Here is a 21,863-nt window from a genome sequence, read left to right on the forward strand (position 1 = left end):
AAGCAGAAGAAACGGCGGGGGGGGGGGGGCGGGGAGCAAGCATGGAGTGCATGCACCTAGGACTACTGATGTTTATTTAGAAGCCATAATGTGTCACCCAACGCAAGATGTAGGCATTGCAGATCTTTCTCAAAAGCCTCCCAATCTAGATTTGATGATGCATCAGAGACTGATGAGGTTGGGGAGCTCATGGAGGAACAGTAAGAACAAGGCATGATGAAGTTCAGTTGCAGCTTGAGATTCAGACCAGCCAAAGCGGTTCAGCCAAAGCCTGGAAGCGGCTTGTTCGTGTGAGAGGAAGAACATGTTCGGGGTACAGAGCATAGAGATAGGAGCAGGGAAAAGGAAATGAAAAGGAGATGAGATTCCCTGGAGCAGTGAGAAGAAGACGAGGCATATGGGCAGCCAAGAGAAGGCGGTGAGAAAGAGAGAGCTGAGCTGTGCATATAAAAGGTATTGAGGATGCTAGGGCTGTTTCGAATAGTATGCAAAGCAAACCCAGGTCAACCAGTTCTGGCAAAATCCTGCACTGTGCCTGTTTGATGCGCAGGTTTGCATTTTCACTTCACACTTTCAGGTGCAAACATCAGCGTGTGCTTAAAGACAATCCACTTTAACCCAGACGTGCGGGGCTTTTTTTTTTTGTAGCAGGAACTCCTTTCCCAATTGGGCCACACACCCCTGATGGAGCCAGTCCTCCAAGAGCTTACAGGTAGGGTTGCCAAGTCCAATTCAAGAAATATCTGGGGACTTTGGGGGTGGAGCCAGGAGACTTTGGGGGTAGAGCCAGGAGACATTAAGGGTGGAGCCAAGACCAAGGCTGTGACAAGCATAATTGAACTTCAGAGGAAGTTCTGGCCATCACATTTAAAGGGACAGCACACCTTTTCAATTCCTTCCTTCCATAGGAAATAATGAAGGATGGGGCACCTTCTTTTGGGGCTCATAGATTTGGACCCCCTGGTCCAATCTTTTTGAAACTTGGGGGGTATTTTGGGGAGAGGCACTAGATGCTATAGTGAAAATTTGGTGCCTCTACCCCAAAAAACAGCCTCCCCCCAGAGCCCCAGATACCCGCCGATCAATTCTCCATGATTTTCTATGGGAATAAATCTCCATAGGGAATAATAGAGTTCCCAGCAGACATTTCCCTCCCCTCCCCCCACTTTCTGATGACCCTGAAGCGGGGGGAGGGCCTCCAAACCGGGGGATCCCCTGCCTCCACCTGGGGATTGGCAACCCTACTTACAGGGCAATTAGTACAGGGCCTACTGGAAGCTCCAGGAGGATTGGCTACTTCAGGGGGCCTGGCCTAATATGCAAAGGAGTTTCTGCTACAAAAAAAGCCCTGTAGCCAATCCTCCAAGAGCTTACAGGGCTCTTAGTACAAGGCCTACTGTAAGCTCTTGGAGGATTGGCTACATCAGGGGGTGTGGCCTAATTTGCAAAGGAATTCCTGCTACAAGAAAAAAGCCCTGCGATGGACTACACATTTCTCCACCAGCCAGGTTGGGAAGAGAGGCTATTCAATGCAAGCTCCCCACAGGGCAAACTGTCCCCTCTGGAGCTATTTTGGGTCAGAAAAATGGTGCCGAGAGAGGAGATGAAGCCACCCTTCTCCCCACACCTTGGTCCCAATCTGGCTCGAGTTCTGGCACCCTTGGAATCTTATTTCCCACCAGCCCATATCTCATTTTTTTTTCTCAAAAAATGATCTAAATCAATTTGGGATGAACTCAATCTGACTTGTGGAGAAACATATCGTTCAGCTTGCAGTGGTCCTTAAATAATACTGGGTTGCCAACTCTGAGTTGGGAAACCCCTAGAAATTTGAGGGTGGAGCTAGGGAAGGACAGGGAGCTCAGCAACATATAATGCCATACAGGGCGTTTTTTTGTAGCAGGAACTCCATTGCCTATCAGGCCACACACCCCAGATGTAGCCAATCCTCCAAGAGCTTACAGGGCTCTTTGTACAGGGCCTATTGTAAGCTCCAGAAGGATTGGCTACATTGAGGGGGTGTGGTCTAAGAGGCAAATAAGTTCCTGCTACAAAAAAAAGCCCTAAGAGAGTTCCTTCCAAAGCATCCATGGTCTCCAAGGAAACCAATCTCTGTCATCTAGAAATCAATGGTAATTCTGGGAGATCTGCAGGCAACCCTACTTAAAGCAGGGCTTTTTTTGTAGCAGGAGCTCCTTTGCATATTAAGCCACACCCCTGTGATGTAGCCAGTCCTGCTGGAGCTTACAGTAGGTCCTGTACGAAGAGCCTTGTAAGCTCTTGGAGGATTGGCTACATCAGGGATGTGTGGCCTAATATGCAAAGGAGTTCCTGCTACAAAGAATGCCCTGCAACTGCATGTCATTACAGGTGATCCAAACTGCCCATCAGCTCCGATGCAATATGGCCCCTCTCTCAGCATGTCCTGTTCTCCCATTACCTGGGAAGAGCTGCCTAGCGGGGACGCTGAAGTGGGTCCGGTTCTCCAGGCGGAAGGCCAGGTCGCTTTCTTCCGATCCATTCCTCTGGGTGCAGATCCCCGCAGCGATAGAGACCCCGTTTTTGCCCTCCCGCACGCCAAACGCCTGCAGCACATCCACAAGGCCATCTGGAAAGGAAGCAGAACATGTTTTGAGGTTTTTTTTATTTTCAAATATTTTTTGGTCAGCATTTCCAACCGAAGGTTCTCGAAGCGGGTCATCCAACTCCCCGCCCCCACATGACAAAAACAGAGGGGAGGGAACGGGAAGGGAGAGAAAAACAGTTTGTTCCTCAGCTTGTGTCTTTTCTAGGATAAAGGGAACCCTTGCCACACACCCTAGAGCTTAAGGAATTGCAGGCTAGAGACAGAGGGTTGGAAACGCCGACCGAAAAATATTTCAGGCAGGAACACCCAATTCAGTCCTCACTTGCGTCCGCATACACAACAAATCAAATGATTACAAACCTCATAAACCTACATGGAAGCAGCTGAAAAGAAAAGGAGCTCTGCTTTTATTGATTAATTTGATTTATACCTCACCTTTCACCCTCCTAGGGACCCAATCAGGCTCACATCATTCTCCTCCATCTTATTCTTACGACAGCCCTGTGAGGTATGTTAGGCCGAGAAAGTGCAACTAGCCCAAGATCGTCCAGTGTGCTTCCATGGCACAAGTGGAAATTCAAACCCGGGACTCTTAGACAGCAGTTCAACACTCTTAACCACTACACTACACCGGTTTTCCTTTCTTTTCAGCTGTTCTGTAGCTGCCTAAATGTAGTGCATTCAAAAAAGCAAAATCAGAGCTAATTTGAACAACTGGACATGGCGGGGCATCACACTCCAAAGGAGGAGTTTTGATGATCTGTGTGGAAGGCAGGAGCTAGCTTGCTTTTGTTCAAGAGCTTATGGAACCAATCTGTCCTTTCCTTCTCCACCCAACCCAAGCAAGCATTTTGAAGTTTTTCTTCGGCCAGGCGTAAGATCACCATGGAAGCCTAAGGCCTGCTCCACACAGACAACAAGAGGTAGAACCACTGCCAACTGCGGGGGGAGGAGGGCTGACCGTTTTAATGGTGTGGTAGAAAGTGCCATCAAGTCATAGCTGACTTATGGCCTGGTGACCCTGTAGGGTTTTCAAGGCAAGAGATGTTCAGAGGTGGTTTGTCATTGGCTGCTCCTGGCTCTGGTATTCTTTGGAAGTCTGCCATTCAAATACTAGCCAGGGATGACCCTGCTCAGCTCACGAGATTGAGTTAATTTGGGCTATCCAGGTCAGAGCCACATTTTCACTGCTCCCCCATTATAAAAATAACTCACATCAGCAGGGGTCATTTTGTAGAAAAACAGGTGGTGGAGCTCATTAGCATAAGCCTCCATCCCCCAGCCAAAAGCAACCCGATGCAAGAAAGGAGAACTCTGGGCAAGCAAGGCCTGCTTGGGCTGGCTAGAAATCCAGCCCAAGCAGGCCTTGCTCACCTGGGGCTCTTCTGGGCCACCTCCCCCAGTCAAAAGGCCAGCAAGCCACTTAATACGTGGAGAAAGTGTGGCACATGGGGTTAATGTGGGCTGCTGGGGGTATGGTAAAGCCCATGGTGGCTGGCTGGCTGGCTGCTCTCCTAAACCAGGGATTGTTATGCAGCTGCACCTCCTATTCAATGGACAAGAAAGGTGGGGAGGAAGAGGGGGAACCGTCAGAAAGGTTCAGGAGCTGTGCTCCTGCGAGCTCCTGCTGAATTTGAGGCCTGCGCATCAGAAAGAATGGTTCACACCCAACACTTTCTATGTATTTACAGCAAGGGGCTGTCAAGGCAAGTGAGAAGCAGAGGTGAGTTGTCATTGTCTTCTGCTGCAGAGTCATCCTTGGTGGTCACCCCTCGAAGTACAGAAGCTGCTTAGCTTCCCAGATCTGATGACTGCTTCCCAGTGCTTTCTCCAGTGTGCAAAGATATCCACTTACAGGAGGTTATTAGCATGGAGAAACTTTGACAAAATGTAATCCTGTCATAGTGTCTTGTGGTGTGCTACACTCTACAGTCTCAGCAATCCACTACCTTATTATCCCCTCAGTCTGCTTCATGCAAAGACCAGGCCCCATTCTAAAGCCACCAAGAGTTAAAACTATACACATGAAGCTGCCTTCTACTATATCAGACTATCGGCCCACCAACATCAGTATTGCCAACTCAGACTGGGAAAGGCTCTCCAGGCTCTCAGGTGGAGGTCTTTCCCATCACCTTTCACCTGGTCCTTTTAACTGGAGATGCCGGGGATTGAACCTGGGACCTTCTTCATGCCAAGCGGATACTCTACCACTGAAGCCAAGGCCCCTCCCCAAATGCCTTATGCTGAATCAGACCCTTGGGCCATCAAGGCCAGTATTGTTTATTCAGACTGGGAAAGTATCTCATAACCTCAGGCTGAGATCTTCCACACCACCAACTGCCTGGTCCTTTTAACAGGAGATGCCTTGGATTGAACTGGGGACCTTCTGCATGCAAAGCAGAGGCTCTTCCCCTGAGCCATAGCTCCTCCCCTGCTGAACTAATGTTCTGAGAGTTGCCTTAGACTTGCCAGTTCATCCCAAGCCAGCAGAAGTCAGTCAGTCATGCCCATTCTTCATGTGATCGCCATATGACACTTTCCCCTGGGAGCTGTAGAACTTTCCAGCCCAGCAGTTCCACAAAGATGAGTAATGACAAGCGTCCCCTGGCTCTGGTGAGCAGCAACTGACTTCCCATGCCTGGTGAAGTCAATTTTGCCACAAGCCTCTGTTTCATTTTCGTGCAAAGCAATTCTCTCAAGCTCTGGCTGGCCTCCCGACCTGTGGGCGTCCCCAGCATTGGCAGCAGCTCGAGGGCTAACACAACAGGCTGCTGGCCTAAGTGCCCTTCCAGCTAACATTTCTGGCTCTCAATCAGTCATAAGCTAGACAGATCCTGCAGAGTTGTCCAACTGTGGGACAGGGGGATGGAAGGGATGCTGATAAATGTATGAGCATATATCCCCAATGTGTCACTAGCTATAAGTCAGCCCCCGATCCACTGGCTGCCTTTGTTCCTGTGCACTTGTGCACGTAAGAACATAAGAGAAGCCATGTTGGATCTGGCCAATGGCCTGTCCAGTCCCACACTCTGTGTCACACAGTGGCCAAAAAAATCAGGTGCCATCAGGAGGTCCACCAGTGGGGCCAGGATACTAGAAGGCCTCACAGTGTTGCCCTTCCCAAGCACCAAGAATACAGAGCATCATTTGCCCCAGACGGAGTTCCAACAATACGCTGTGGCTAATAGCCACTGATGGACCTTTATCCAATCCCCTCTTGCAGCTGGCTATGCCTGTAGCTGCCACCACCTCCTGTGGCAGTGAATTCCACCCGTCACCTGAACAGGATATGTCTTCTTGGACAGTTTTTCCCACCTGTGGGTTAGGACCAGCTCTCCTTAATAGATGTCCCTGTCCTTTCCATTGCTCTCTCTTGTATTTTGGAAGTCAAAGTCTGACCCTAGGAACAGTATCTTCCGTGTCATACATTAGTGTTTTTTTTTCCTTCACTGATCATGTAAAACATGTCCTGATGGTTGCTAGGGAGAGTTTCTTAGAATCTTAGGGTACTATCACACTGGGAAATTGGCATGATATTATCTCTGCTCCAAAAAAGGAAAGGATAAAAGGAAGTACTTCTTCACCCAAAGGGTGATTAACTCATGGAATTCACTGCCACAGGAGGTGGTGATGGCTACAAGCATAGACAACTTAAAGAGATGATTGGATCAACATGGAGCAGAGGTCAAAGTGGCTATAAGCCACAGCGTATTGAAAGAACTCTCTGTCTGGGGCAGTGATGTTCTGTATTCTTGGTGCATGGGCGGAGCAAGAGTAGGAGAGCTTCTAGTGTCCCGACCCCACTGATGGACCTCCTGATGGTGCCTGGGGTTTTTTGGCCACTGTGTGACACAGTGTTGGACTGGATGGGCCATTGGCCTGATCCAACATGGCTTCTCTTATGTCCTTAAAAAACCACTTGAGTTTTGTCCATTTCTTGGCAATCAGACAGCTGCCGTTGAAGCGGCAGGATCACGACAGTGGTCCGTGGTTGGCCGTTCATACTGCTAGCACACCTCAACCATGGACCCTCCATGGAAAGGGTTGGCTTTTTTTTCAAGTCCGCTGGTATGTGCACTCAAGCAAAGAAGCGCACAAGCACTCCAAGGTTAGTGGCGGGGGTGGCGAACGCGCTGGAAACAGCTTGCTGTGATCACACTGCTCTTTCACTTATGAGTCATGCCTGGACATTCAGACGGTCAGTGAATATGTGACCTAAATGCAATTCAGGGGGAAACTACAGAGAAGATCCAGGTGGCTTTTTAATCTGGATAGGAGGCATCTGGAGATGGGGTGAGAACAGGTGCAGCTCGGAGGGCAGATGTACTCGTGTTAGTGTGCACATCTAATCCAAATGGGAAGTGCGGCTAGGTCAGGGTGAATCTATTGTGTGATAGCACCCTTAGTGGGGATTAGAGGGAGCAATGGAGAAGAGGGCAGTCAAAGACTAGAACGTAACTTCCATATGCAAAGGCTGTATATGTCAGAATGCCATTTGCTCAGGGTTCACACCTTTTGTGCAATTTGTTGGTTTCTCAAAAATAAGTCTGGTTGGCCACTGCAGAAAATATTCAGCTGCACTAGATGGCTGCCAAGGTCACAGTTTGCCTAGGGTGCCAAAAAAAACCTTGGGCCAGCCCTGGATGGGTCACCATATCAAGTAAATTTGGACTTGTCAATCACCATGACAAGAAGGCTGGAAACCAGTGTACTAGGGATGCAGCAGATGTTCTGCACCCTTCCAGCATGAGAGGAGTCCCAAACACTTGGATCTCATTGTACCTAATAATGTCCATATTTTCATGCATCATAGTATTTCTACAAGAATTCCATCTCAGTATTCCATCGTGCCCTGGCCTACCTCACAAGGTTGTTATGAGGAGAGAAATGAGGAAAGCCTGTTAGAAGGATGTTAGCTGCTTTGGGTCCCTAAAGGAGAGAAATGTGGGGTAAAAATGAAGTAAGCAGGGCTTTTTTGTAGCACAAACTCCTTTTCATATTAGGCCACACACCCCTGATGCAGCCAATCCTCCTGGAGTTTACAGAAGATCCTATACTAAGAGCTCTGTGAGCTCTTGGAGGATTGGCGACACCAGGGGTATGTGACCTAATATGCAGGAGTTCCTCTACAAAAAAAGCCCTGGAAGTAAGTAAATAAGTAAACTCAGATGTCTGTGTTGGAACTTGACCAGGGGGAAGAAATGCTTGGTGTGACTGATTGCAACATCCCCTATGTCCCTCCGTATGGCAATGGAACTGGAGAGGCTGTGTGCATGCCACCCTGCTCTGGAGAATATCCTCCAGGGGGACTCACTACAAAAATATTTCTCCTTCTTTTAGTAAGGAAGAAGAAGAAGAAGGCTGCAGATTTATTCCCTGCCCTTCTCTCTGAATCAGAGACTCAGAGCAGCTTACAATCTCCTATATCTTCTTCTCCCCCCACGACAGTTACCCTGTGAGGTGGGTGGGGCTGAGAGGGCTCTCACAGCAGCTGCCCTTTCAAGGACAACTCCTGTGATAGCTATGGCTAACCCAAAGCCATTCTAGCAGCTGCAAGTGGAGGAGTGGGGAATCAAACCCGGTTCTCCCAGATAAGAGTCCACATAGCTCACCACTACACCCAACTGGCTCTCAAGCTGGCTGCCAAGAGATTTCCTTCTTGAGGTGGAGGGATGAACTTTGCAGACAATGTGTGCATAGGAGGGGGGAAGCCACAGTGTCCCCAGGAGAATACAAAGTGTTCTCCCATTGCTTTCCACCAAATTCTTTCTGCACCCCAGCAGAGGGATGGGAACGGGCAGAATTGCTTCTCGGTTCTCTCTCTCATGCTCCTTTGACCTAGTTCTACGATCCCATTTCCGGCCAAAGATGCTCCCGCCAGAGTCCTTGTGTCTGCTCTCTGCCCCAGCCCCAGCCTGAGCAAAGCATTCAATGGGATTTCCACATTCCCTTCCCGTGCCAGCTACATGCCGAGATGGCAACTGGGTATGGGACGTGTGGGTGGCTCCGCCTCCCTGCCATTACCTAGCACAGAGATGCTGAGCTGGAAAATGTGACTTGAAGAATGGAGTCTGTGCAAACAGCTCCTTGCGCCTCTGTCAATGTCATCAATGGTTTATGACCGGCATTTGGAAGAGCGTGCAAGGAAGGACTGATTTGCAGCAGCGATGAAGAACAAGAAGAATGTCTGAGAATGACAAATGGCAGGAAGACACAGCTGTACCTTCCCAGTGGGCTAACTTGTTCTGCATCAAAGGCATAACATCAGCCACACAGGGACACAAGCCAACAGCATCACAGTTAGATGTGCATAATCCAAACAGAACCCCACCGTGTTTGGTAGTGAGAACTGAATGTGGATATGACGGATTGCTTGCAGCAAGATAAACAAATATAGTGGACTGGATAAACATATGGAGCAGAGGTCCATCAGTGGCTATTAGCCACAGTGTATAGTTGGAACTCTCTGTCTGGGGCAAGTATTCTTGGTGCTTGGGAGGGGCAACAGGGTGAGGGCTTCTAGTGTCCTGGCCCCACTAATGGACTTCCTGATGGCATCTGGGTTTTTTGGCTACTGTGTGACACAGAGTGTTGGACTGGATGGGCCACTGGCCTGATCCAACGTGGCTTCTCTTATGTTCTTACTGTACCCTTTCAGACTGTAGGTGGGGGAATTGCCATTTTTTTTAAATATCCCTTCATTTGTTTTCTTTTATAAGAATATAAGAGAGGCTGTGTTGGATCAGGCCACTGGACCATCCATTCCAGCACTCTGTGTCACACAGTGGCCAAAACCCAGGTGCCATCAGGAGGTCCACTGGCAGGGCCAAAACTCCAGAAGTCTTCTCACTCCTGCTCCCCAAGCACCAAAAATACAGAGCATCACTGCCTCAGACAGAGTGTTACATCCATCTGTACCTTGTCGCTAATAGCCATTGATATATCTTTATCTATATCTACTTTTCTTCCCAACGGGGAACCAAAGTGACTTGCAACACTCTACTCTTTCCCATTTGTATCCTCACAACAACCCAGTGAGGTGGGTTAGGCTGAGAGTATGTGACTGGCTCAGGGTTACCCAGTGAGTGACCTCCATAGGAGACCAGGGGAAGGAAGGAAATAGATGGGGGACGGAGAAGTGGAAAGAAAGCAACTATTATTTTAAATGCATTCTCCAAGCCGCCAGCTGGCTTGGCTTGCAGAAGTGATTTAAAGAGAGAAATGTCTTCTCTAAGCTGACTGATGGAGTGGTGGTGGCTTCAAGAGCCACACAATACATGAGCCACAGTTTAGCCACCCCAGGCTTAGACTCAGAATTAAACTTCATTGGACTTCAAGATGCTACTGGACTCAGACTTTGCTCTCCTACATGAGAACATTAGCTTTTTTTCCAGTGCTAAGACTACAATATCCATGATGCAGCATAAATATGCATGAAGCACACAGGCACAAATAACATCTGGAAGGGTTCGACCCAAACAAACAACAAACAGCACTGCGAGAGGAACAGAGCTGCTGATACAATCAATCCAAAGGCAAGCAGGCAGATAGATTTCCCACGGAAATCCGCCACTCGGAGCCAGCACAGTGTAATTGAACATGGAATTCTGCCCATCCACTTCACACATGTCTCCTGAATTAATTCTTAATGCGGTTTGACTTTGGTCATGTGAAAGTAGGCTGAGACAAATGCATTTTTTGTGCTCGCATTCCAAACATGAAGAGATGGGAGGGCGGGAGAAAGAGAGAGAGGGAGAGATGTTGTTTTCCATATGTAATCAAGAGGTTGGACAAAACTTCACATCAGAAGCCAAAGTGGGGGGGGAGAGAGAGACTGCAGGCTTGTTTAAGACTCCCAGCTGCCCGGGAGCGTGTATTCATGCGAGCAAGCATGCGGTGTAAGCCATGGATCTTGGCAGTGGGAACATCTGCTATCTTGAAAGCCCATTTTCCAGCGCCTCACACAGGGGAAGCAGCCACGGCCAAGATCTATGAGCTCCTGGCTTGTACGGCAGAATTGCTTATGTGAGCACACACCTCGAAGATTGCCAGGATCCGGCCCTCTGCCTGCTTCTGGAAGAGAATTGGCCATTGTGCTTCAGGAGCAACCTGTCATTTAGATTAAGGATGTCCCGGGATGACTGGTGGAGAACCAAAACCACAAATACCGCCTTCTGCTTCCATCGGAGCACATTGGCAAATGTCAGAGATAGCTGAGTCCGTCCCAAGAGTCTGGAACTATGAACTGAAAACTCCCAGATTTTTGTAAACAGAAAAATAAGGACGGCTCCCACTGTGCAGTCAGTGAAGCAATCGTGCTTGGGTTTCTGTCTAGGAAGATATCGCTTTGCCTTTTAATCAAACATCCCAGAAGACTGAATCCATTGGTGGGTCACGTCAAACAAGCTGAGATGTGAAGGCACGGGAGGAGGAATGGGGCTGGCCCTGGAAAAGGACCATGAGTAAAGACAGAGGTTGCTCTTGCATGGGGAACAGCTGCCCATTTTGTTCTCATTGCTGCACGAAAACAAAGGCATTTGCAGCAGCGATGGAGCTCTTGTATGGAGCTTTCACCTCTGTGCCTTCCCTCTCACACCTGCTGCTCAGCTCTGGAGGTCTTTATGTTGGGTTTTTTAATGAAATAGTAGTAGGTATATCACTATTGTCCTGACCTGGATAGCCCAGGCTAGCCTGATCTAGTGAGATCTCGGAAGCTAATAGGGCTCCCAGCCTCCAACGGGGGATGCCCCCAACCCGCTCGTACGGAGATAGCCAGCAGGGGGATCCCTGCCCCCAAAGAGCATCTGTTGGTGCCCAATGTGCTCAGCACAATGACATTATCCAGAAGTGATATTAGGGCAGCCAAGCCCCCGGTTAGGGTGGGGCTTCCCCCGCCCAGGAGGTTCCCAACCCACCAGCCCACATTGGACCGGCGGGGGGGAACCTCCCCCTACGTTGCCAGCATGATGACATCACTTGGAAGTGATGTCATCCTACCAGTGATGGTGTGCAGCGGCCGCTCTAGGAGTTTCCAGGAAAACCCTATGGTTTTCCCAGATGCTGTAGCCATTTAGGAGGGGAAATTCTATGGTACAACAGGTGCCATAGAGGTTTTTTCCTCCCAAATGGCTAGAGCATCCGAGAAAACCATAGAGTTTTTCTGGAAACACCTAGAATGGCTGCGCATGTTGTCACTGACACGATGATGTCACTTCTGGGTGTCACACATGCACTTCGCATGAATGTGAAAGTCCCTTGCTCCGGGACGCAGGGGACTTGGCAACCCTAGATATCATCACATCAGGCATGTCACAAAGGGGACACTCTATCATTTGCTAGAGCATCCCCACACAATTTGCTAGAGCATCCCCACACAATGTGTCTGGTGCGATGATATCATTTTCAGGTAACATCAATGCACCAGGCGCACTTTGTGTGCACGAGGGACATCCCGCAATCAAGACGCAACTAAGACCTGGCAACCCTAGAAGCTAAGCAGGGTCAGCTCTGGTTAGTATGTGGATGGGAGACCTCCAAGGAAGTACAGGATTGCTGTGCAGAGGCAGGCAATGGCAAACCACCTCTGAGTGCCTCTAGCTTCATTATAGAGCATGTATAGTATATTCTGGTTTCATCAGATCTCAGAAGCTAAGCCATGACAGTACTTGGCTGGAAGACCACCAAGGAAGACTATGCAGAGGAAGGCAATCTGCTTAATCACTTGCCTTGAAAACCCTATGGGGTTACCATATGTCAGCTGTGACTTGACAGCACACACACACACATTCGTGTCACTGTACTGTTTTAATGCAATACTAAATAACAATAAAGTGCTGTGGAGTTGCAAGTGACTTATGGTGACCTCTCGTGGGGTTTCCAAGGCAAGAGATGAAACTTTTTTCCATTGCCTGCCTCTGTATACCAGCCCTGGACTTCCTGGGTGGTCTCCCATTCAAGCACTAGCCAGGGTTGATACTGCTTAACTTCCAAGATCTGGCAAGCTTGGGCCTATTCAGGCTGCGAGGACAGTACAACTGATTTTTCAAGAAGTCCAGTGGCTGCCTGGGGGGAAGCAGCCGGCACAAATAGAAATGGGGGTGGGGGTGGGGCATGGTGCCAGATAGGGTTGCCAGCCCCCAAGGGGAGCAGGGGATCCCCCAATTTCACCAGCTCTTGCCTTCCACCAGCCAGCATGTACAGAAATAAGAACATAAGATGTTCAGAAATAAGAAGAGCCCTCCTGGATCAAATGAATAGTCCATGCAGTCCAGCATCCTGTCTCACACAGCAGCCAACCAGTTCCTCTAGGCAGCCAACAACAACAGGGCAGAGAAGCTGAGTCCTTCCTCTGATTTTGCGTCCTGGCTCTGGGATTCAGAAGCTTAGTGCATCTGATTATGGAAGTTCCCCTCAGTCATCATGGCTAGCAGCAACTGATAGATCTATCCTCCCCAAAGCTTCCTAATCCCCTTTCCAAGCTGTTTATTCCTGTGGCCATCACTCCATCCTCTGGCAGCTAATTCAACATTTTAATCACTGTCTGTGTAAAGAAGTATTTCCTTTTGTCCGTCCCGAATTCACTCCTCCCCACCATCAGGAATCCAAAGTCAGACCAGGAGCATATCCTTCCCAGGAAGATTGTACAAAGCATGATTTTGAAACCATTCATCTAGGGAAAGCCCAGAAGGTGGGTGATGGGCCGAATGATGTCATGTAGAATCCCATAAAAGATGCTGAGGGGGGGAGGCCGAGAGAAAAGGCTCCCTGGGGGAGTAGCCATGAGCTGCACAGACACAATGCCTTCCTTTAGTTGCCAAGCTTTTCACACAGTCCCTGGACAGACAAATCTCCCTGCGTATGAAGGAAACAGGGTCAGGATTGCACTTGCTGGCCTAACCCTGACCGCCTTGCATTCCACGCTCTTTAACAGAACCCCACACACAAATATTCCTGTATGCACATTCTACAATCCATACCCTGAACAAATTGAACTCTTACATATTGACCTTGCTTACATAAAAAAAGGCAAAAGCAATCCCCTGTGCAAGCACCAGTTGTTTCCGACTCGGGTGATATTGCTTTCACAACGTTTTCACGGCAGACTTTTTATGGGGTGGTTTTCAATTGCCTTCCCCAGTCATCTACACTTTCCCTGGGTACTCATTTTACCTACCTCGGAAGGATGGAAGGCTGAGTCAACCTCGAGCCGGTTACCTGAACCCAGGTCATGAGCAGAGAGTTTTACTGCGGTACTGCAGCTTTACCACTCTGTGCCATGGGGCTCTTCTTGCTTACATAACCCATGCAAATTGAGGGGATCCAATAATCATACATGCGGTAAGGAGTGGCTGGAGATCTCCTGGGATTACAACTGATCTCCAGGTGACAGAGAGCAATTCACCTGGAGAGAAGCTCCTTGGGGAAGGGAAGGGCCTTTTTGTAGAAAAAGCCCAGCAGGAGCTCATTTGCATATTAGGCCACACCCCCTGACACCATGCCAGCCAGAACTGCATTCCTGCTCCAAAAAAGCCGGTTCTATGGTGTTATACCTCCTCGAAGCCCCTCTTCTCCCCAAACCCCGCCTTCCTCAGGTGCCGCAACCTCCCCTTTCTCATTCTCTTTGAAGCCCTACTAAAGGAACTCTGGAGGAGGAGACAGCCCCAGACTCTGGCCTGATGCTGAAGTCTGAATAGGGTTGCCAGATCCCCCTGGCCACTGGCAGGAGATGGGGAAGGTAGCATTGTCAAATCCAGGTTAGGAAATCTGTGAAGGTTTGGGAATGGAGCCTGGGAAGGACAGAGATCTCAGTGAGGTGCAGTACCATAGAATCCACCCTCCGAAGCCTCTATTTTCCCCAGGGGAGAACAGATTTCTGCAGTCTGGAGATGAGCTGTAAATCTGGAGGATCCCCAGGAAGCTATCATCCCCGAACTTTTCTTGTAGCAGGAACTTCTTTGCATATTAGGCCACACACCGCTGATGTAGCCAATCCTCCAAGAGCTTAAAAAGGTAAAGGTAGTCCGCTGTGCAAGCACCAGTCATTTTTGACTCTGGGGTGACGTTGCTTTCACAATGTTTTCATGGCAGACTTTTTACGGGGTGGTTTGCCATTGCCTTCCCCAGTCATCTACACTTTCCCCCCAGCAAGCTGGGTACTCATTTTACCGACCTCGGAAGGATGGAAGGCTGAGTCCACCTGGAGCTGGCCTGAACCAGTTTCTGCTGGGATTGAACTCAGGTCGTGAGCAGAGGGCTCCGACTGCAGTACTGCAGCTTTACCACTCTGCATCACGAGGCTCTTACAGGGCTGTTAATACAGGGCCTACAGTAAGTTCCAGGAGGATTGGCTACATCAGGGGTGTGTGCAGGTCTGCCAAGTTTCTGGGCTGGGCGGGGGTTCTCCTGCCCTGGAGGTTCCCAACCTGCCAGCTTACACTGGACCAGTGTGGGAATCCTCCTCTGCTCTCACCAACATGATGACATCACTCGGAAGTGATGTCATCGCGCCAGCAACGTTGCACGCCAGCCGCTCATGGAGCATCCGGGAAAACTCTATTATTTTCCCCAATGCTCGAGCAATTCGGAAGGGAAACCTCTATGGTACCTTCTGAGTGATGTCATCACGCTGCTTGGCAACCCTAAGTATGTGGCCTAATATGCAAAGGAGTTCCTGCTACAAAAAAAGCCCTGAGCATCCCTAGTTTGACGAACCCACGGAGGCTGCAGGATCTTGTGTTACGTTTTACATGCTCTGTTATGGTCCTTTTATGCAGAAGAGATCTGAGCTGGCTTTCAAGTGTGTCATTGAAGAATGGAGCAGGGACTAGGGAAATAGCTAATAGCGGGTCAGGACTGAGGGACAGTTGCTTAGCTGCAATGAGGAGGTGGTGGAGGCTGATTCACAGAGCTGTGGCCTGGGAACAGAGCAGGAAAGCAGGAACTGCAAGCAGCTTGGACACTAATGCACCGTGGGTGGTCCCTGGCTTTGTGTAGTTGCAGCCTTGATTGTCACTGTCCCAAGCAGAGTCACTCCCAGGCCCTGACTCACATATTCGGGACTCAACGCTTGAGAACAGGCTGTGCTGGAACCAAAGAAAGTGGGAAAGGGGAGGAGGGAATACACTAGATTCAAGGAGTCCCAGTTCTCACAGAGATGGTTATCCTGGTTCTGGAGTCTTTCAAGCTGCAGGTGGGAGCTCACACAACTGTCTGGCACCTGGTCCTTCATATTTCCACATAAAATACCTGTATGTCAAAGGAGAGGATTCTAGGCTAGCCTTCTCCCTGGTGTCTTGGTTTTCCATGAATGGCAATCTCTTTTAGTTCCCCCCATCACATATTCCCCCACCTAGAGCTTTTTGGGAGCAGCAGGAACTCCTTTGCATATTAGGCCACACCCCCTGATTTAGCCAATCCTTCAAGAGATTACAAGGCTCTTAGTACAGGGCCTACTGTAAGCTCCAGGAGGATTGGCTACATCAGGTGTGTGTGGCCTAATATACAAAGAAATTCCTGCTACAAAAAAAGCCCTGCCCCCACCTATAGTTTGAATAGCCCAGGCTAGCCTGATCTCATCAGATCTTGGAAGCTAAGCAGGGGCCACCCTGGTTAGAATGTGGGTGGGAGACCACTAAGGAAATATGAGGTTGCAATGCAGAGGTAAGCAATGGCAAACCACCTCTGAAGTCTCTTGCCTTAAAACCAAACAGGGTCACTGTAAGTCAGCTGAATGGCACTTTCCACCACCACCACCACCATTTGCAAGGAGGGCTAAATGAACTTGAAGGAGGTGGAACAGGTGGCGTGTGAATCAAGGACATGAAGACTGATAGCACTAATAAAAGGAGGCAATACTACTGCCCCAAGTCTCTTTTGGGTGACTGGCCCAAGGTTACCCCGTGAGATTCATGGATGAGTGAAGATCTGAATCCAGGTCTCCTTGTGCCTAGTCGGACACTCTGGCTACCACACTGGTTGAACTCTTTATAGACACAGATCTCTCTCTCCCATCCTGATCTTCTCCAGAAATTTCACTCCCATTGTTACCAGCCTTCCACACTGAGACTCAGATGCACACACAACTACAGACTTGGAGGACAAAAAGACTGAGTTCCAATTCACAAACTGCCAGTGCCAAGCAATTACTGATTCTCCATATTTATCCCTGCCCTGGAGAGCAAAGCTAGCCCAGTCTCATCTGATCTCAGAAGCTAAGCAGGGTAGGCCCCGGTTAGTACTTGGATGGGAGACCAGGAAGTCCAGAGTCATGACACAAAGGCAGGCATGGTAAACCACCTGTGTTTATCTCTTGCCTTGAAAACTCCATAGGGTCGCCATGATTTGGCGGTGACGTTCCACCACCAGATCGTAGCAGTAAAGTTTGTGCGCCAGAATCACTTTGTGTGCAAGGTCAAGTTCATGCTGACCCTCCCCCACACTGCACAGAGAAGTGGTTTTGATTCAGCCAGTTCCCACATGCCACGCCATGTGATTTCTTCATCCAAACATTGTGGGGAAAGGGATCTGACCACACTAATCAAGCCCCAGATCATATAAGGCAAAATCAAAACAGTAAAAAGGAGGGGGCAGGGAGAATGTACTGGAAAAAATTCATCCTGGTCCTTGGGCTGGATGTGAATTGACAAGAGGCCAGCCCAATGGGCAAGAGACAAAGACAAAAGCTTGCACTTTGTTCTCCTTTATTTAGCTAAATACCAAGATAACAAATTGCTCAAAGCATATGTCAAAACAGTGTATCAGGGGTGTCAAACTCATTTGTTACAAGGGCCAGATCTGACATAAAGGAGACCTTGTCGGGTCGGGCCATGTATGTAATAAAATGTAATGCTAGGTAGCAGAGATATAAACTTTATAAAGGACTCATATGAACACAATTAAAGATTTTTTAAAAAAAACTTAAAATAAAGGTAAAGGTAATAAAACATGCTTAAAACATTAGCACTCATTGGTCTTAAAGGTGCTTTCTTTGTATCTCTTCCATGAGATCCAGGGAACTGGGCAAAGGATGCTCTGGCTCTTTCCTTCCTTCCTTCCCCAGGAGGACCCTCAGCCAATAGAAGGGAGAGAGGCTTGGCTCAGCAGCTCTGCTGTGTGATTGAGAGAGCTCTGCTGTGTGATTGAGATAGCAAAGCAAGCTATCCTTCTTCCCCAAGGCAGGAGCCTCAGCCAATGGAGAAAACAGAGGTTTTGCTCTGTAACTCCTGTGTGATTGAGCAAGCCTGGCAAAGCAAGCAGTTATGCAGAAGGAAGCAAGAGAAAGGGAGAAGGAAGCAGACGATAGCCAGTTGCTTGGGGGCCTTATAGGAAGCCTCTGGGGGCCTGATTTGGCCCTCAGGCCACATGTTTGACACCCCTGGTGTACATGCATTGCTCAGTAATCAAGAGAGATCTTGGATGCCTAAATGGAAGAGAATTAAGAGAGTGACTTTACTTTAGAAACTATTTATTGAATCTTGAAAACTTTTGTTCACATGACATTCTAGTATGTAGCATACAGAATTAATCAAATACTTAAATAGAGTGCACTGTAATTCTTTAAAGGATGCATTCTAACTGCTGTATCAAGAAAGACCCATAGAGAAGGTGGTTGCCCAGAACAACCAGGAACAAAAGCAAACACAGGCATTACATACTGGAAATTTTGTGTATAGCTGTCAGTCAGAATGCCTTATTTGTGAGGGCCTGACGCATTTCCAAGGCGGGTGTCACGGAGAGTACAAATAACAATACACAGACCCTTCCCACTAACAGCATCATAAGCGATGCACAACTGTGGGACAGAAAAAGTGTCATTTGGATAGCACTGGCTGGCCTGTCCATCTATAACAGTTTACACTCTGTGCTGGTACATCTTGAGCAATATAAACTATCTGGAGGGTACAGTTCGGCAAGTTACAGGGTGTTCATGAGATGTAGGCAGAGCTGGACTGCAATGCCTTCTAGGGCAGAACCAGAGTCCATTCTTACTTGAATATGGGTTACAGTGTCTTTATTGATTATTTATTTTATTTTATTTATAAATTTATATTCTGCCCTACCCCACAAACAGGCTAAGGGCTCAAGACAATAAAAATGATATATACATACAATAAAAATGATATATATATATACACTGTGGCTAATAGCCACTGATGGACCTCTGCTCCATATTTTTATCTAATCCCCTCTTGAAGCTGGCTATGCTTGTAGCCGCCACCACCTCCTGTGGCAGTGAATTCCACATATAAGTCACCCTTTGGGTGGAGAAGTACCTCCTTTTATCCGTTCTAACCCGAATGCTCAGCAATTTCATTGAATGCCCACGAATTCTTGTATTGTGTGAAAGCGAGAAAAGTACTTCTTCCTCTACCTTCTCCATCCCATGCATAATCTTGTAAACCTCTTATCATGTCACCCCGCAGTCAACATTTCTCCAAGCTAAAGAGCCCCAAGCATTTTAACCTTTCAATATCCTTTTTGAGGATAAGTTTTGAACAATTTCCAGCCGGCCACTAATTAATGCTGTCATATCCACCACCACCACCCCAGTTCAACAGTTTTATTGTAAAATAAATAAATAGTTATATAATTAACACACACAGTGTACGGGGGGGGGGGAGTGACCAAGTATTGACAGTTAGTGAAACACCAATAATGATAGTACAGCACTATCTAAATGTACATCACACCCAGACAGAAACTCCCTGCCCAATGCATAATTCAAGAAGGGCAACCATTTATCTAATAACAAACGCAGTCCAGATTTTTTTTAACAGTAACAATAGTATCAGCCAACTTATCCAAAACTAAGTACTCTCAAAGTTAAGTATGCCAAGTTGTCAAACTCGGCGGCTCAACTGCCTTCCACCCTATAGCCATGGTACATTTTGCAACTGTCAACATCAACATAATTAATTATTTTAGTAAATTATGCATTTTAAAATCTTTCCATATATTCAAAAGGAGAATATGTGGTTCAAGGGGTAATGCAATACCCATTATATTTTTCAGACAATATAGAGGCCCAAAATTTTTGCACAACTGTCATATTTCAAGTGAGCCTTTTCAAGGGAGGCCAATTTAGTTTAGTTTTGTTTAATGTGGATGCCCGCTGCCTCACCCAAAGGCCTGGTGGAACAGCTGCATCTTGCAGGCCCTGAGAAAACATTGCAAATCTGGCAGGGCCCTAATCTCCAATGCGATCATGTTCCACCAGGCTAGGACCAGGACAGAAAAAGCGCAGCCCTGGTTGAGGCCAGATGGACATCCTTACAGCCAGGGACAACCATGAGATGTTGGTTTTCTGAGCATAAAGCCAGTTGGGGCACATACAGAGAGAGGCTGTCCCTCAGATATGTTGGTCCTAGGGCGTGCAGGGCTTTGGAGGTCTTTATACTCTTTAGAGCGTATATTGAGAGGAACAAAGCCAGTTTGGTGTAGTGGCTAAGTGCGTGGACTCTTATCTGGGAGAACCGGGTTTGATTCCCCACTCCTCCACTTGCACCTGCTGGAATGGCCTTGGGTCAGCCATAGCTCTGGCAGAGGTTGTCCTTGAAAGGGCAGCTGCCGTGAGAGCCCTCTCAGTCCCACCCACCTCACAGGGTGTCTGTTGTGGGGGAAGGAGATTGAGATTGTAAGCCGCTCTGAGACTCTGATTCAGAGAGAAGGGTGGGGTATAAATCTGTGGTCTTCTTCTGTCTCTGTCGAAGCCAAAATTCTGCCACAAAGAACCATGAGCTAGCTAGAAGGAGAAATTGTTATTGTTGTTGTTGCTACTGCTGTTTTGCATGTAGAAGCTTAAAAATGACAAAGACCATTCTCATGAACACGTGAAAATGCCTTCTCAGACCCTTAGTCCACCAAGCTCAGTATTGTCCAGGGGTGGAATTCTAACAGAAGCTCTTTTGCACATTAGGCCACACACCCCAATGTAGCCAATCCTCCAAGAGCTTACAAGGCTTTTTTTTTTTTTGTAAGCTCTTGAAGGATTGGCTACATCAGGGGGGTATGCAAAGGAGCTCCTGCTAGAATTCCACCCATTGTCTGCTCAGGCTGGCAGCAGCTCTCCAGGGTCCCAGACAGAGGTCTTTCACATCACCTACTGCCTGGTCCTTTTAACTAGACACACCAGGGACTGATCCTGGGACCTTCTGCATGCACAGCAGAGGGTCTTCCACTGCGCCACAGTCCATCAGAGCATTCTCCACCCCCATGTTTATAAAAAAGAACAATCAGTCTAGCTTCACCAGAAGATAGACTTATTTTAAGCCAAGGACATGACTCTGCTGAAAAGCCAGCAAGCAAAAAAATAAAAATAAATAAAAATCAGACATCCAGGTCTGCCTTCACCAGATACACACACCATGTGGCTCCAACCAGGCCTCTTGCCTGCCAGATGTTCACAGCTGGGTATGTGTCACTCATCTATACCACCTGGCAAAGTCAGGATTTTCCATCCCCAGCATCTGAGAGGGAAATAGTGGGATAAGACCTGGGCCCCTGACATCAAACCAAAAAGCACCACCTAGAACACACGCAGGCGAGCCCAGGTGACCTTCCTGGTGACCTGTCCATGGTGCTGAAAAAACACACAAATAATCCATGGGAGCCATTATTTTCTGAACCAGGATGAATGCTGACTTGAATCCATTGTGATACTATTTGCCTTCAGTTAGTGCTGGGACGATGACAACAGAATGCAGGGAGACAAGTAACGCTCCTCAGTAGAGAATTGCTCACCTTAGTTTAGATCCATGAAACCAGGGCTTTTTTTGTTGCTGCTGTAGCAGGAACTCCTTGGCATATTAGGCCCCACACCCCTGATGTAGCCAATCCCCCAAGAGCTTCCAGGGTTCTTAATACAGGGCCTACTGTAAGCTCCAGGAGGATTGGCTACATCGGGTGTGTGTGTGTGTGGCCTAATATGCAAAGGAGTTCCTGCCAAAAAAAAAAGCCCTGCATAAAACCCTAGTTTAGATCCATGAAGCCCAGACAAAAAACCCAAAGGAAGCCAGTACGATGACAGAGGTATTCTAAAAGTCTACTTAGAACTCCTGGAGACAAGAATATTAAATGTCCTCCTTCAAATCTCTTACAGCAAATAAATTACTCCAATGAACAGCAGTGACCATGTGGAGGAAAAGTTATTCTAGGGAATTGAGGACTCTTGCCATCAGTGGGGAAGAAGAAGACTGCAGATTTATACCCCGCCCTTCTCTCTAAATCAGAGACTCAGAACGGCTTACAATCTCCTATATCTTTTCTCCCCACAACAGAC

The 21,863-nt window shown here is 48.0% G+C and overlaps 1 protein-coding gene across 1 annotated transcript in view; it reads right to left on the minus strand.

Annotated features, from left to right (window-relative positions):
* COL5A3 (collagen type V alpha 3 chain) overlaps window positions 1–21,863 on the minus strand; it is a 241,941-nt gene that overhangs the window by 196,111 nt on the left and 23,967 nt on the right. The window contains exon 2 of the mRNA XM_060253306.1: window positions 2,441–2,608. Within this exon, the coding sequence (XP_060109289.1) occupies window positions 2,441–2,608 (168 nt within the window). The remainder of the gene's footprint in view (window positions 1–2,440; window positions 2,609–21,863) is intronic.

This window comes from Heteronotia binoei, chromosome 13, assembly GCF_032191835.1.
Source record: "Heteronotia binoei isolate CCM8104 ecotype False Entrance Well chromosome 13, APGP_CSIRO_Hbin_v1, whole genome shotgun sequence".
NCBI classification, from domain to species: domain Eukaryota; kingdom Metazoa; phylum Chordata; class Lepidosauria; order Squamata; family Gekkonidae; genus Heteronotia; species Heteronotia binoei.